The 14,151-nt window shown below is 43.5% G+C and overlaps 1 protein-coding gene across 1 annotated transcript in view; it reads right to left on the bottom strand.

The window, feature by feature from the left end:
* Positions 1 to 11,773, bottom strand: part of LOC308165676 (putative ATP-dependent RNA helicase TDRD12) — a gene marked incomplete at both ends in the record, with an annotated part of 31,840 nt that extends 20,067 nt beyond the window's left edge. The window contains 4 exons of the mRNA XM_080539827.1: positions 5,138 to 5,257; positions 6,717 to 6,838; positions 10,177 to 10,344; positions 11,759 to 11,773. Of these exons, the coding sequence (XP_080395953.1) occupies positions 5,138 to 5,257; positions 6,717 to 6,838; positions 10,177 to 10,344; positions 11,759 to 11,773 (425 nt within the window). The remainder of the gene's footprint in view (positions 1 to 5,137; positions 5,258 to 6,716; positions 6,839 to 10,176; positions 10,345 to 11,758) is intronic.
* Between the last annotated feature and the right edge of the window lie 2,378 nt (positions 11,774 to 14,151).

The raw sequence follows: 14,151 nt of genomic DNA, 5'->3' as shown, positions 1-14,151 counted from the left end.
AGGACTACCTCTACCTCAGCAGGACTACCTCTACCTCAGCAGGACTACCTCTACCTCAGCAGGACTACCTCTACCTCAGCAGGACTACCTCTACCTCAGCAGGGCTACCTCTACCTCAGCAGGGCTACCTCTACCTCAGCAGGGCTACCTCTACCTCAGCAGGGCTACCTCTACCTCAGCAGGACTACCTCTACCTCAGCAGGGCTACCTCTACCTCAGCAGGACTACCTCTACCTCAGCAGGGCTACCTCTACCTCAGCAGGACTACCTCTACCTCAGCAGGGCTACCTCTACCTCAGCAGGGCTACCTCTACCTCAGCAGGGCTACCTCTACCTCAGCAGGGCTACCTCTACCTCAGCAGGGCTACCTCTACCTCTACCTCAGCAGGACTACCTCTACCTCTACCTCAGCAGGGCTACCTCTACCTCAGCAGGACTACCTCTACCTCAGCAGGGCTACCTCTACCTCAGCAGGACTACCTCTACCTCTACCTCAGCAGGACTACCTCTACCTCAGCAGGGCTACCTCTACCTCAGCAGGACTACCTCTACCTCAGCAGGACTACCTCTACCTCAGCAGGGCTACCTCTACCTCAGCAGGGCTACCTCTACCTCAGCAGGACTACCTCTACCTCAGCAGGACTACCTCTACCTCAGCAGGGCTACCTCTACCTCAGCAGGACTACCTCTACCTCAGCAGGACTACCTCTACCTCAGCAGGGCTACCTCTACCTCAGCAGGACTACCTCTACCTCAGCAGGACTACCTCTACCTCTACCTCAGCAGGACTACCTCTACCTCAGCAGGGCTACCTCTACCTCTACCTCAGCAGGACTACCTCTACCTCAGCAGGGCTACCTCTACCTCAGCAGGACTACCTCTACCTCAGCAGGGCTACCTCTACCTCAGCAGGGCTACCTCTACCTCAGCAGGACTACCTCTACCTCTACCTCAGCAGGGCTACCTCTACCTCAGCAGGACTACCTCTACCTCAGCAGGGCTACCTCTACCTCTACCTCAGCAGGGCTACCTCTACCTCAGCAGGGCTACCTCTACCTCAGCAGCACGTGTGTCGCGGAGCTGCTGCGCCTCTCACTCGTGCGGTATCTTTCTACATTGAGTTTGCCTTTCTGAAAAGTGAAGGCAGTCGTCTATGAGCAATATCTGCCGATACTAGGGATGCACCGAAGGTTCGGCCACCGAATGTATTCGGCCGAATAATAGCAATAACAATGCTTCATTATCAGACCATGACAGAATAACGGTGCTCTAACTAGGGATGCTCCGATCTGGATTTTTGGGGCCGATACCGATCACCGATTTTTTTCCTCAAGATCAACCGATACCGATACCGATTTTTTTTTAAACTACATAACTGTAGGCCTACTGACTGGATAGCCTACATATTTTTTGCTTTTTAGACAAAAGTTTTGATCCATTAGGCACCAAGCAAACGCAGACCCATTTTTATGGCATAGTAAAGGTCTGGCCTATCACCCAGTTAGGGCCTGAAGCCCAAGTCAGTCGATATGGCTAAAAGACATCATAAACGTGGCCTTCATGGTTTACATACTGTTACGTCCTCCTATGTTTTCTGTTCAGTTATCTGTCTTCCCCAGGGGGGGGGGGGAAAAAAAAAAAAAAAAAAAAAAACGGTTTTTGCGATCGGCCATTTTTGCCGATCACCGATCGAGTCATTTGGAGTGAAATCGGCCGATTTAAATCGGTGGCCGATAAATCGGAGCATCCCTAGCTCTAACCTGTATGCAACCTGTGCTCCTACCCTGCCAGTCTGCACTGATATAGGACAACAGTGCAACAACTTCGCGGCTGAACTTCTTGTTGTGACATTTTTGTTTATCCCGACCCTTTGTCACTTTGGTTTCTTGGAAACAAAACATGCCCCCCACCCCCAAACCCTACTGTTGGCAGATAGAAAAACAAGCTCACTTTGCTGACAAATGAAGCGTATTTAGTGATCGTAAAACAGTTGCTTGTTATATCGCGTGGGTACTTCAAGTTGCGTATTATGAAAAACTAAAATCACATTTTGTTCAAAAGAAAGCTATGTTTAGGATTCACAAGGTTTCACAGTTGACAACTGGTTGCACCTTTCATCAGCTGTCATCACATATGGACCTAACTGTATACTTCCTGGATTTGGATGATGAATCACCAATATGTTGGAATGAGACATTAGGGGATGTGAAATATACTGCAAGTTTAGAAAACTAAAAACAGCCACACTCACATTAGGAACCGGCCTTTGAGCACTCGAAGCAGGATTCAGAAACGTCAGGAATCTGTTAAGAAAAAGTAGGAATTAACTTGACTTGAGTCTGCCACCAGAGAAGTTTCTGTGTCCTGTGTGTCCTCTCTCAACCCATGATGCCTAAACCCACACATGTTTAAACAATTCAGATCTAATTACATCATGCTGCATATAATGCAGCCATTTCTGAGTTTATTCTCAAAACGATGTAAAAACATTTGTACCCCTCGTCACTGTCAAGCTCTGGATGGTGCGCCTCCTTTTGGTTAATTCCGCCTCCCTCAGAGAGCTTTCTGACCTTTCCTTGGCCCTTAAATAAAACCAGAACATTTAAATTAATTGGGGAAATTCAATTGCAAATCACAGTAATCTCTCCTAGACGTTGATATGGGCAGTGACACTGACCTGTGATGCTCCATTGGAAGTCTGCAATGCCACTTGCCCTGATGTTATTACCGGTCTCCGATTGGTCACTGAAGAAATCAATATAGAGGGCTTTTTTTATAAGTGGTACCATCAAAATCTACCCCTTTCAAAATACATGCATTAGCATTGTGGAAAAGGGGAAAATAATAATAATAATAGTAGTGCATTCACCTTTCGTGACAGCAGGGTGCCCGGGTGAGACCAGGGGTGACAGTGATCGTATGGTGCAGCCATATGCGTCCAGGAAACTCTCCGTGTCAGAGTAGATGTCACAAGTCAGGAAGGCAGGGGATCGATCCACAACACCATTCTGTGCAGTGGGATGACTTGGGTAACATGCAAACCTCTTGGTGACTAGATCGTCATTTACGCAGATCTGGGAGAGAGAGTGGAAGAATTAGCTTCTATGACTAACGTTAAACAAATGTACGTTAGAAATTCTGCACACATCCACATTTCCGCACCTTCACGTTTCTTATGGTCAGGTAGAGCACAATGAAAGTGGAATCAGCTTGTGTTTCACGGAACACTGCCTCCATCTGGTTGGATGCTTCAGGTAAACAATTGAACAGACAATATAGTTATTTTTATGAGTGGGGCAGTCCCACTCATAGTTTTCATTTTATTGGACAGATACAGTGAAGACAGACAGGAAAGTAGGAGAAGAAGGGTGAGAGGGCATGTCAGCAGGGCATGGGCCGGATTCGAACCCATGCCGACATGGGGATATGTGTGCACTGTAGACCATGGTGCTAGACCACTGGACCACCCCAGGCCACACAGACAATATAGTTAGTGCTGACTTGGGGCTGATATGACAATCTCAACACTGAAGTTGTATAAGACTATCTTTCAACAAAGATGTTAAAATCACGCTTCTCATCTTGCAATGACACAACATTAGTTTACCTTGTAAGAGGTTGTGCAGATAGCGAGTAGCAGAGCTGTCCCATTTATTTGACGGTCTAGAATGAAAACGTAAGCTCTCAAGGATCCGTAATAACCACACAATTCAAATCTAATAGCACAATTGCAATTACAGTGATTTAAGACCATTATCAACCCTTACACTAGTTCAGTAGTTAGTCAACCCTTACACTAGTTCAGTAGTTAGTCAACCCTTACACTAGTTCAGCAGTTAGTCAACCCTTACACTAGTTCAGCAGTTAGTCAACTCTTACACTAGTTCAGTAGTTAGTCCACTCTTACACTAGTTCAGTAGTTAGTCAACCCATACACTAGTTCAGTAGTTAGTCAACTCTTACACTAGTTCAGTAGTTAGTCAACCCTTACACTAGTTCAGTAGTTAGTCAAGCCTTACACTAGTTCAGTAGTTAGTCAACCCTTACACTAGTTCAGTAGTTAGTCAACCCTTACACTAGTTCAGTAGTTAGTCAACCCTTACACTAGTTCAGTAGTTAGTCAACCCATACACTAGTTCATTAGTTAATCAACCCTTACACTAGTTCAGTAGTTAGTCAACTCTTACACTAGTTCAGTAGTTAGTCAACCCATACACTAGTTCAGTATTTAGTCAACTCTTACACTAGTTCAGTAGTTAGTCAACCCATACACTAGTTCAGTAGTTAGTCAACTTACACTAGTTCACTAGTTAGTCAACCCATACACTAGTTCAGTAGTTAGTCAACCCATACACTAGTTCAGTAGTTAGTCAACCCATACACTAGTTCAGTAGTTAGTCAACTCTTACACTAGTTCAGTAGTTAGTCAACCCTTACACTAGTTCAGTAGTTAGTCAACCCTTACACTAGTTCAGTAGTTAGTCAACCCTTACACTAGTTCAGTAGTTAGTCAACTCTTACACTAGTTCAGTAGTTAGTCAAGCCTTACACTAGTTCAGTAGTTAGTCAACCCTTACATTAGTTCAGCAGTTAGTCAACTCTTACACTAGTTCAGTAGTTAGTCAAGCCTTACACTAGTTCAGTAGTTAGTCAAGCCTTACACTAGTTCAGTAGTTAGTCAAGCCTTACACTAGTTCAGTAGTTAGTCAACTCTTACACTAGTTCAGTAGTTAGTCAAGCCTTACACTAGTTCAGTAGTTAGTCAACTCTTACACTAGTTCAGTAGTTAGTCAACTCTTACACTAGTTCAGTAGTTAGTCAACTCTTACACTAGTTCAGTAGTTAGTCAAGCCTTACACTAGTTCAGTAGTTAGTCAACCCTTACACTAGTTCAGTAGTTAGTCAACTCTTACACTAGTTCAGTAGTTAGTCAACTCTTACACTAGTTCAGTAGTTAGTCAAGCCTTACACTAGTTCAGTAGTTAGTCAACCCTTACACTAGTTCAGTAGTTAGTCAAAACTTACAGTAGTTCAGTAGTTAGTCAACCGTTACACTAGTTCAGTAGTTAGTCAACCCATACACTAGTTCAGTAGTTAGTCAACCCTTACACTAGTTCAGTAGTTAGTCAACCCTTACACTAGTTCAGCTTTCTCTTCGCAGATGGACACCTGGAGCCTCACAGGTTGGATACCAGCCAGCTGGAACTTCCTGACCCAGAAGGGCAGCTGCAGAAACTTCTCCAACGGGGCTCGGACCCTGGAGAAAGAAATATAAGGGTTCTTTGGAGACAATTATAATGTCATAATCGTTATATATTTAGGGATGTACTGATTAATTGGGCAGCAATCGGTATTGGTCGATAATGGTTAGGAAATTGATCAGCCGAATGCTTTAAAATGGCTGATTGTTAAAACCGATATTGCGATATCTAACCTGGCATGATAATTTGATTAGGAATATTTTCTTAATGTCTGTACGTGATCAATTCACAGAAGGAATATACTGTCTTGGACAATAGATCCTAACAAACACTGGTGGCTGATTGTTGTAACTAAAAACCAGCGACATTCTGTGACATTCTGCTCCTCTGAATGAGCCTTGTACGTGGTCAAAAGGGTGAGTTTCTGAAATTCAATGGATGCAAAATGCTCATAGGTCCAGAGATGCCAGACACACACACACACACACACACACACACACACACACACACACACACCTAACACACACAAACTCAGGGATTACTGAAAGGCAGTAATCTGCTCCTGCCCATTAACAAACCTATTTGTAACAAATCATTTGATCTGTTTTAATCACGTTTGTTTTTTGAGTGAGTGAGTGATTATAACAGCCAGCTGGGATGGATTGGGCAACGCATGCTGTAAACTGAGATTATGTTAAGATTAGACAGTGAAGGCCTATCTGAAGCCTCTCTCTCCGGAAGTCTATCCAACTCTGATGGCCTGTCAGGCCTAATGCGCCTACTCTTGCAACGGTTGTTCAGCCAAGTTACCCATAATGACCTAAGATCAGTTTTGCCCTTTCCTACATAATGATTACCCTATGGTAAACTGACTCTAGATCAGAGCCCCGTTTCACCACCTGAACCCGAAGCGTTGCAGAGTGCAGTGTCACTGGTCTTAGGTCAATGTCAGGCGCCGGCTAACAGCCAACAATGTAAATGTAACAAATAATCGGTATGGGTATAGGCCGATTGTGTTATGAATAATCGGTAAAGGCCCTGAATTTTCATACTAGTGCATCCCTACTTACATTACACAGGGTTCCCTCACCTTCTGAAACATCAAATTCAAGCACCTTTCAAGGACTTTCAAGACTCAATTCCTTCAAATTCAAGGGTCCACCACAACATAGTTTGAGACAGATCTAGATGAGAATTTATATAATAGGAATGACCATGAATGGTTTTCAAATCTAACTAATTAACCGTAGCAACTAGTATGGTTGTTTTATTCCCTTCTACATGTTACCTATATTTTTGGGGGAGAGAGAGAGAGAGAGAGAGAGAGAGAGAGAGAGGGGGGAATTCAAGCACTTTCAATGACCCATGTCAATTTTCTAAAACTTTTAAGGCCTTGATTTTCTTCTCTCAAATTCACAAACTTTCAAGGATTTCAAGGACCCGTGGGAACCCTGATTACAGCGCCGCATTGTTCTTCTGGTTCTGTATTGTTTCAGTAGCAGAGTCGAGACATACTCATCTGAGCTGACGACGGTGTATTCTCCGTGGTCGACCAGGAAGCACATGGCCTGACTGCCGACAGTCTCCACTATGGCTCTGCACCAGTTCTTCAGGGCAGAGACGTACACCACACACACCTGGGGGAGCAACACAGTACACCCAAGTTCTCCATCTCATGTAGGAAAAGCTGTGGTCATTCATAGGGATGGGAATCGAGAAAACCTGAATCTGTTCTTTCTTTCTTTTATCGATGCCGGCATTTTTTTCTGACAGTTTGCGCGTTGCAAAAACCCATGCGGCAAACTCTGCGGCGTAGTATCGGGTGTAGATATCGAAACGTAGATACCTCGTTGGACACTGCTGTATGTAGTCGCTATGCGTCTGACTGTCTATCGTCGTGCACGAGGCATCTATTCTACTGTGTGTAATATCTATGGTATCCGAACCACGCATACGTTGGTAGTGTAATAGATATTACTACAGATATATATACATCTACACTACAGGTAGATATTACACTACGTTGGTAGTGTTATATCTATGGTATCCGAAGTGTAAAGTTTTATCGCAAAAAAGATAGTATTCAAGCGCTCAGGCTATGCCACAATTCAATTCAATGTTATTCGCCATGTGCAGTGCACACGGTATTCTCCAAGCTGAAAAAGCTACAGTACATACGTACAACAACAAGCCGACAACACAACAATACTCAAGACACACAATATATACAAGTGAATAAATAACAACTTAGTGCAAAAACATGTAAAGTGCAAGGTGCAATGATCAGGAATTTTGAGGAGGGCTATGGCTTTGGGGAAGAAACTGTTCAAGTGGCGTGATGTTTTTGACCTGATGGCCCTGTACCGCTGTTCAGAAGGGAGTAATTCAAACAAGCTGTGAGCTGGATGTGAGGAGTCAGCCACAATATTGCGTGCTCTCTTCAATGATCTGGAGCTATGGAGGTCTGTGATGGGAGGCAGAGGGCAGCCGATGAGCCGCTCAGCTGTCCTTACGACTCTTTGTAGCTTGGCCTTGGCTCGGGCAGACGCAGTGTCGTACCAGACAGTGATGGAAGATGTTAGGATGCCTTCTATGATGGCCCTGTAGAACTGGACCAGGATGTGACGACTGATGTGAAGTCTCTTCAGCTGACGGAGGGAGAACAAACGCTGCTGGCCTTTTATCACTAAATGGGTGATGTTGTTATCCCATTTTAGTTTGTTGGAGATGGTAGTGCCCAGAAACTTGAATTCATCCACTATCGTGACAGGGGAGTTATTGATGACCAGTGGAGAGTGCGTTGGAGCCTTTTTACGGAAGTCCATAATCTCCTCCACTGTCTTAGTGTTGTTGAGTTCCGGGTTATTGGCTGCAGACGAGGACACCAGGCGGCCGACCTCCCTCCCTCCGGTAGGCAGTCTCATCATTATTAGTGATGAGCCCAACCATGGTGGTGTCATCTGCATAGTTGATGGTCTTGACAGATGTGTCACCAGAGGTACTGTCGTTGGTGTACAGGGAGTAGAGCAATGGGGAGAGCACACAGCCCTGAGGAGCACCGGTGTTAACTGTGCGGGGCTGAGACAGATGAGGGCCCATCCTGACATACTGCCTTCTGTTGGTGGGGGTGGATATTCAGCTGGGCCAGTTTATTGTGGAGGAGGTCAGGAATGATGGTATTGAAGGCTGAACTATAATCCACAAACAGGACTCTGGCATAGGTGTTCCGATTTTCCAGGTGTGGCAGAATATAGTGGAGCGCCAAGTTGACTGCGTCGTCTGCTGAGCGGTTGGGTCTGTATGCAAATTGCAGGGGGATGCCTGCAACACCTGGTATCCGTTCCCAAACGTTGTTTGAGAAAGCTGATAAAGTAGCATGTTATCTATTTAAAATGTGACAAACAAAGTCAAAGGAAATGCAACATTGTGGAATCTTAATGGTAGACGAACTGCACGTCGCTGCCACTGAATAATAATGCGCCCATTGATACTTTGCGCTCCGTGCCAGATAGTGCTACTAATGTGTTAATGTTTCTTTGTCTGGGACAAAATATCGATACAGCGATTATTGTGTCACGGCCTCTTGTGATACAATTATCAGTTCACGTCGCCAAATATCGATATTTGGGGAAAAAAAGCAGGGAAACACTAATACGAAAAGCACCTCTGACATACAAATCTAAAGTCTGGAAACCATTATATTTTAAAGCAAGGCTTCCTTTTAACTCCCCGAGGGCTACGACTATTCTATCGCTGGGTTTATCTGCAAGGACCTTCGCCCGTGCAGTGTAAAATGCATAGTTTAATATTATCAGTATGTATTTGTGTGATGTGACTTAGTTTGCTTTTGAATTATATCTTTTATGCAGCAGTGGTGTGCAGCTTGCTACCTTTTGCCTATTTTTGCTGTGTTTATTTACAGTTGAAAAACAGCTGAGTTACAGAGATGCATCTCTTTATTGTGTGTTTTGTTGCGATTACGTTAGCGTGTTTTCTTGTTATGATTTGATTATCGTTGACAGCTGTGCTCCTTCAACCCCACGGAGTCAGAGGCTCGTCGAGCACAGACCAGAAAGGTGCCGGTGTTGGAAGTGAAAACTCAGCCATCCTCTTCGCCAATGTTATATTTCAGAGGCATGAAAGAATTGAGGTCCACACCGTTCCGTGGTGTGTTTGTAGTTTTAGTGACGTCGCACCAAAACACAGTGTCCTACATAACAGTCGCATGCTCAATAACCTAAATGAGCCACTCTCCATGGAAAACGAGCTTTGATTGAATTCATATTATTTATTTATTTTGTTTGCAATAATGCAAAGCGGTTCCAAGACATAATAAGGTCATTTTTGTTCCTTTTTTTCCAGGCTAGTAATAAATAAATAATGTGTTATTTAATTCACTATTTGTATTCTTGAATCCATATTTCTTTAGACTACACCAGATTAATGTTAATTATGTGTTAATTAAAAACACGAATCTTCATTATTATTATTATTTAATTAATATCGGTATTGGCAGTATATCGGCAGATATTGCTCATAGATGATCGGTGGCAAAAAAAACGGTATCAGGGCATCCCTAGTATCAATAACATCTTATCAATCACCATCCCTATTCACCTCCACATTCAAGTCATGCATGGGCTAAACCAGTGGTTCTCAAACCTCTCCTCGGGCCCCCCAGCCGCTCCACATATTTGATCCGTTCCACCACCAGCTCACCTGATTCAACTAATCAAGTACAAAGCGATTATGATTTGTACTTGATTAGTTGAATCAGGTGTGCTGGTGGTGGAACAGACCAAATATGTGGAGTGGCTGGGGGGCCCGAGGAGAGGTTTGAGAACCACTGAGCTAAGCCATGTAGAAATGCAGGCATACGTTTACTAGAAACTACAAAATGTGTTTCTTATACCATGAAAATGTCTCCAGAACAGGTAGATGGAGAATGCTGTGTGCACCAGTTCACAGTCATTACCTGCCCTTCATGTATAGATGAAGGCTTTATCTTCTTCTGCACATCCTGGTTGACCTCATGATAGAAGAGGTTCATCTTCACCTGCAGGTCTTCATACGCTTTTGGACTCTCTGGTTCGATCCCTGGTCCCTTCACGATCCGGCCCCAGAGACAGAACGGATTCTCAACCTTCGATAGAGAGCATGTCAAGTCAACTATACAGGTTAGGTCTCAAAGATGCAAGGTAACACAATATGGTATGGGGGAGGCGGTAGCCTAGTGGTTAGAGAGGCCGGCTAGCAATCGGAAGGTCACTGGTTCGATCCCCGCCTCATGAGGGAGCTGCATGTGCTCTTGAGCAAGGCACTTAACCCCTAATTGCTCCAGGGGAGCAGACTATTTAGTCCAAGATAGGGGTGGGCATCGACGATCGATAATTGATCGATAAGGATCTTGGTCGATCACAAAATAAAACGTTTGGTCGATCACAAAAAAAAAAAAAAAAAAAAAAAATCCTTATCGATCAATTATCGATCGTCGATGCCCACCCATAGTCCAAGAGCATTAGATCAAAATTGAGTCAAACCCGGAACAAATTTGTAACAAGCTGAATTTTTCAGGATATGTTCAGAATACCTTTAGGAATAACATACTAAAAGTCCCCGTGAATCCCCCTTGTGCTTTCTGAGATATTCAAGATGGCGGTCCAAAATTGCCACTATTTGGAGATTTTTCCATATCTCAGGCTTAAAACATAATACAAATGCAATAAAAATGTTAAAATATATGTTTTCTCATACAAGGAATCCAAATTCACCATTGACACACTGCTAAAATTAAAGTTAACCAAGATTACAAGGTCATTAATGTGACTGACACAAAATTCACATAGTGTACCCATTAAGCCCAGGCACCATTTAAGCCCATTTGTAACTGGGTGGCATAGCTTGTGTGACGCCACCAGGGACAGTCGACAAGCCTCCAATTAAGCGCACAGTGCAACCACTGCCCGCAGAAGTAGTTGGCACTTTTGGGCAAATACCCATCAGGACATACAGCAAACCTGCAGTTCCTGGTTTGCAGTCAGTTACAGTAGAGCCTCTGCAGATCTCTGACAGTCACATACTGCAAGCATCAGCTCTTGATTCTGTTTGGATGCTTGGGTACATGTTGAAGTTAACACCTTGTCTGCCTTGGAGTGGCTTCATGAAAACTGCCCTGAGAAGTGATGAATTTTCAAACTTCCAGAATTGAGACTTCCATTCATAAAGCTGGATCCAAGCAATCCAAGCACTATCTACACGGCATTGTGCTTTGTACAAACACAGAGTGAGAAGCACAACCTCAAGATCTGCCCAGTCACATTCGACCAACCCCTGTATCAAAAGGCCTCTGAGATAGTTGCTGCCTCCAGAGACTTGGACAAAGTGATGGTGCGACTTGGTGGGTTCCACCTGCTGATGTCATTTCTAGGCAGCATTGGGCAGATCATGACAGGAAGCGGGCTGGCAGAGCTGTGGGAACGGGTGCATGCCAAAGGTTCAGTGGTGCATATGCTCAAAGGTCATGCCTTCTCTCGAGCAGTGCGTGCTCACATTCTGACCTTGTTGGCCCTCATCTCTGTACTGCTAGAGAAGTCCAACAAGTGCTGCAGCCAAGCAACATTCATTCAGAACATATCTCATCAACAAGGCCATTGCAGCCAACAGATTGGGGATGGAAAATGGAGGATATCTTGACTCCAGTTGAAACTGACCGCCCCATTGCTCCAGACACTCTGCTCAACATGATCTCTTGTGGCTGCAGAGCAGATGGCTGTGGAGTAGGGATGCACCGAACATTCGGCCACCGAATGTATTCGGCCGAATATCGCAAAATAAAGCACATTCGGTATTCGGCCGAATGTGTGAAAACACCGAATGTTTACACCGAATAGTGGCCGTGTTTTGATGACGCAATACAATTAAATATAACTCTCAACAGGCGCGCGGCGCGAGGCGACGCGCTTTCAAAACTGGCTGCGTTCGTAAATTCACTCAGGAAATCCGATCAGCACTCGTGGAATGCCTCTCGTCCAATCAAATGACTCGGTTTCTCTATGACGTCGGGCCCAGTGTGCGCTCCAGCGCTCTCAGAGCGACTTTACGAACGCAACCTTACACTCATCTAGCTAGTTAGCTTAGCAGTCGTAGCTCAATTTAAAATTGGAGTGAGAAGCAGAGTTGTTGCCTTGTTGAAAACATATTCAGACTCCCAGCTGTTCTACACGAGTTTATGACATGCAGCTGTATCATGCGGTGGTTTCTATGCAAACCAGAGACTATAAAAACAAAAGATATTCATTCTGAAATAACATGAACTATTATCCTTACACTCAGGTGGACTCAATTCAACTTGTTGAATGACTTGTTGAAGACATTTAGCATTTGACCTAATTTTAAGAGTGACAAAGGGTCTGAATACTTATGTACATGAGGTATTTCTGTATTTACATTTTAATACATTTGCCAACATTAAAAAACGTTTTTACTTAGATTATGGGGTACTGTGTGTGGATTGATGGCAAATCTATTCAAAAATGTGAAAAAAGTGAAGGGGTCTAAATACTTTCTGAAGCCTATGTAGAGACAAATCATGAATATCATTAACTTGAACCCTGGAAAGCAGTAGAGATTAAATCCCACGATAATTAGTTATAATAAGTTATATATAAAAGTTCTTTTTTTTCAATCTCAATTCCTTTCTTTGAGAAACATGAATAAAAAGCTAAATGTATTTAGTTTATGCAATGATAAAAATTAAAAACTGCCGATACACATTCGGTATTCGGTATTCGGCCACGTGTTTCCTTAAATTCGGCTTCGGCCTCGGACAAGAATTTTCATTTCGGTGCATCCCTACTGTGGAGTGTCATGTGGCTGCAGGAAGATGGGGGTATACCATACAAATTGCATTTGTATCAGGTTTTAAGCCTGAGATACGGAAAAAATCTCCAAATGGCGGCCATTTTGGACGCCATCTTGAATATCTCAGAGAGCACAAGGGGGATTCACGGGGACTTTTAGTATGTCATTCCTAAAGGTATTCTGAACATATCCTGAAAAATTCAGCTTGTTACAAATTTGTTCCGGGTGTAACCCTATTACTACTGGACTAATTGCTGACCCTGTGCCTAGAGCAAAAAATACCAAATTCCAACAATTGATTGACAAGTTGATTGCATGGCAAATAAAACATTCATTCTTCTTCTAACAAGGTCAGAACTTGAAACGACATCAGCCACTATTAATACTACACATTTATGCAATGATGAAATAATTACCTTCAGAATGGATATGAGAAGCATGGTTCAACCCTCCAACAGCAGCTTGGCCCACTGCAAGTTAAAACACAGAACATCGCACGTGGCTGTATTCCATATCATTGAAACTCGCTTTATATATGAGCTTAGCTTCCACAACACAGCAACAAACTCAGCTTGGTGTGCTCTTCAAATCTATAAGCTATATAATAATGGTTAAAATAGTTAGTTATAGTCGTGCATTTGATGATTTTGCTCAATCAAAGACGCACCTGCGTTTAGCCTGCTTAGCTAATGGCTTCACGAGAAACGCAGTCTGGTAATAAACTCATATGGTAAACGGAGATTTTCTTGGCTAATTATAATTTCAGCTAGCAGATATTCGCTTGCACATGCCTTTGAATCGTGATAATTTAGCAATTTCATAACAATTTCACTCGTTTTGTACCTTTGTTTGCTAGTAGCTTGCTAGTTCGCTGAGCGAGAAGTCCAACGCACCTCACACAGACCTGACTGGAACACCTGCGATGTGATTGGTCAATCACAACCAAACTTGAACTATCAATGTGATTGGTCAATCACAACCAAGCGTGAACTATCAATGTGATTGGTCAATCACAACCAAACTTGAACTATCAATGTGATTGGTCAATCACAACCAAACTTGAACTATCAATGTGATTGGTCAATCACAA

The sequence above is a fragment of the Nansenia antarctica genome (genome assembly GCF_963989245.1).
Source record: "Nansenia antarctica genome assembly, chromosome: 9".
NCBI classification, from domain to species: Eukaryota; Metazoa; Chordata; class Actinopteri; order Argentiniformes; family Microstomatidae; genus Nansenia; species Nansenia antarctica.
The sequence above is the reverse complement of the archived record's forward strand: the minus strand, read 5'-3'. Positions and strand labels throughout refer to the sequence as shown.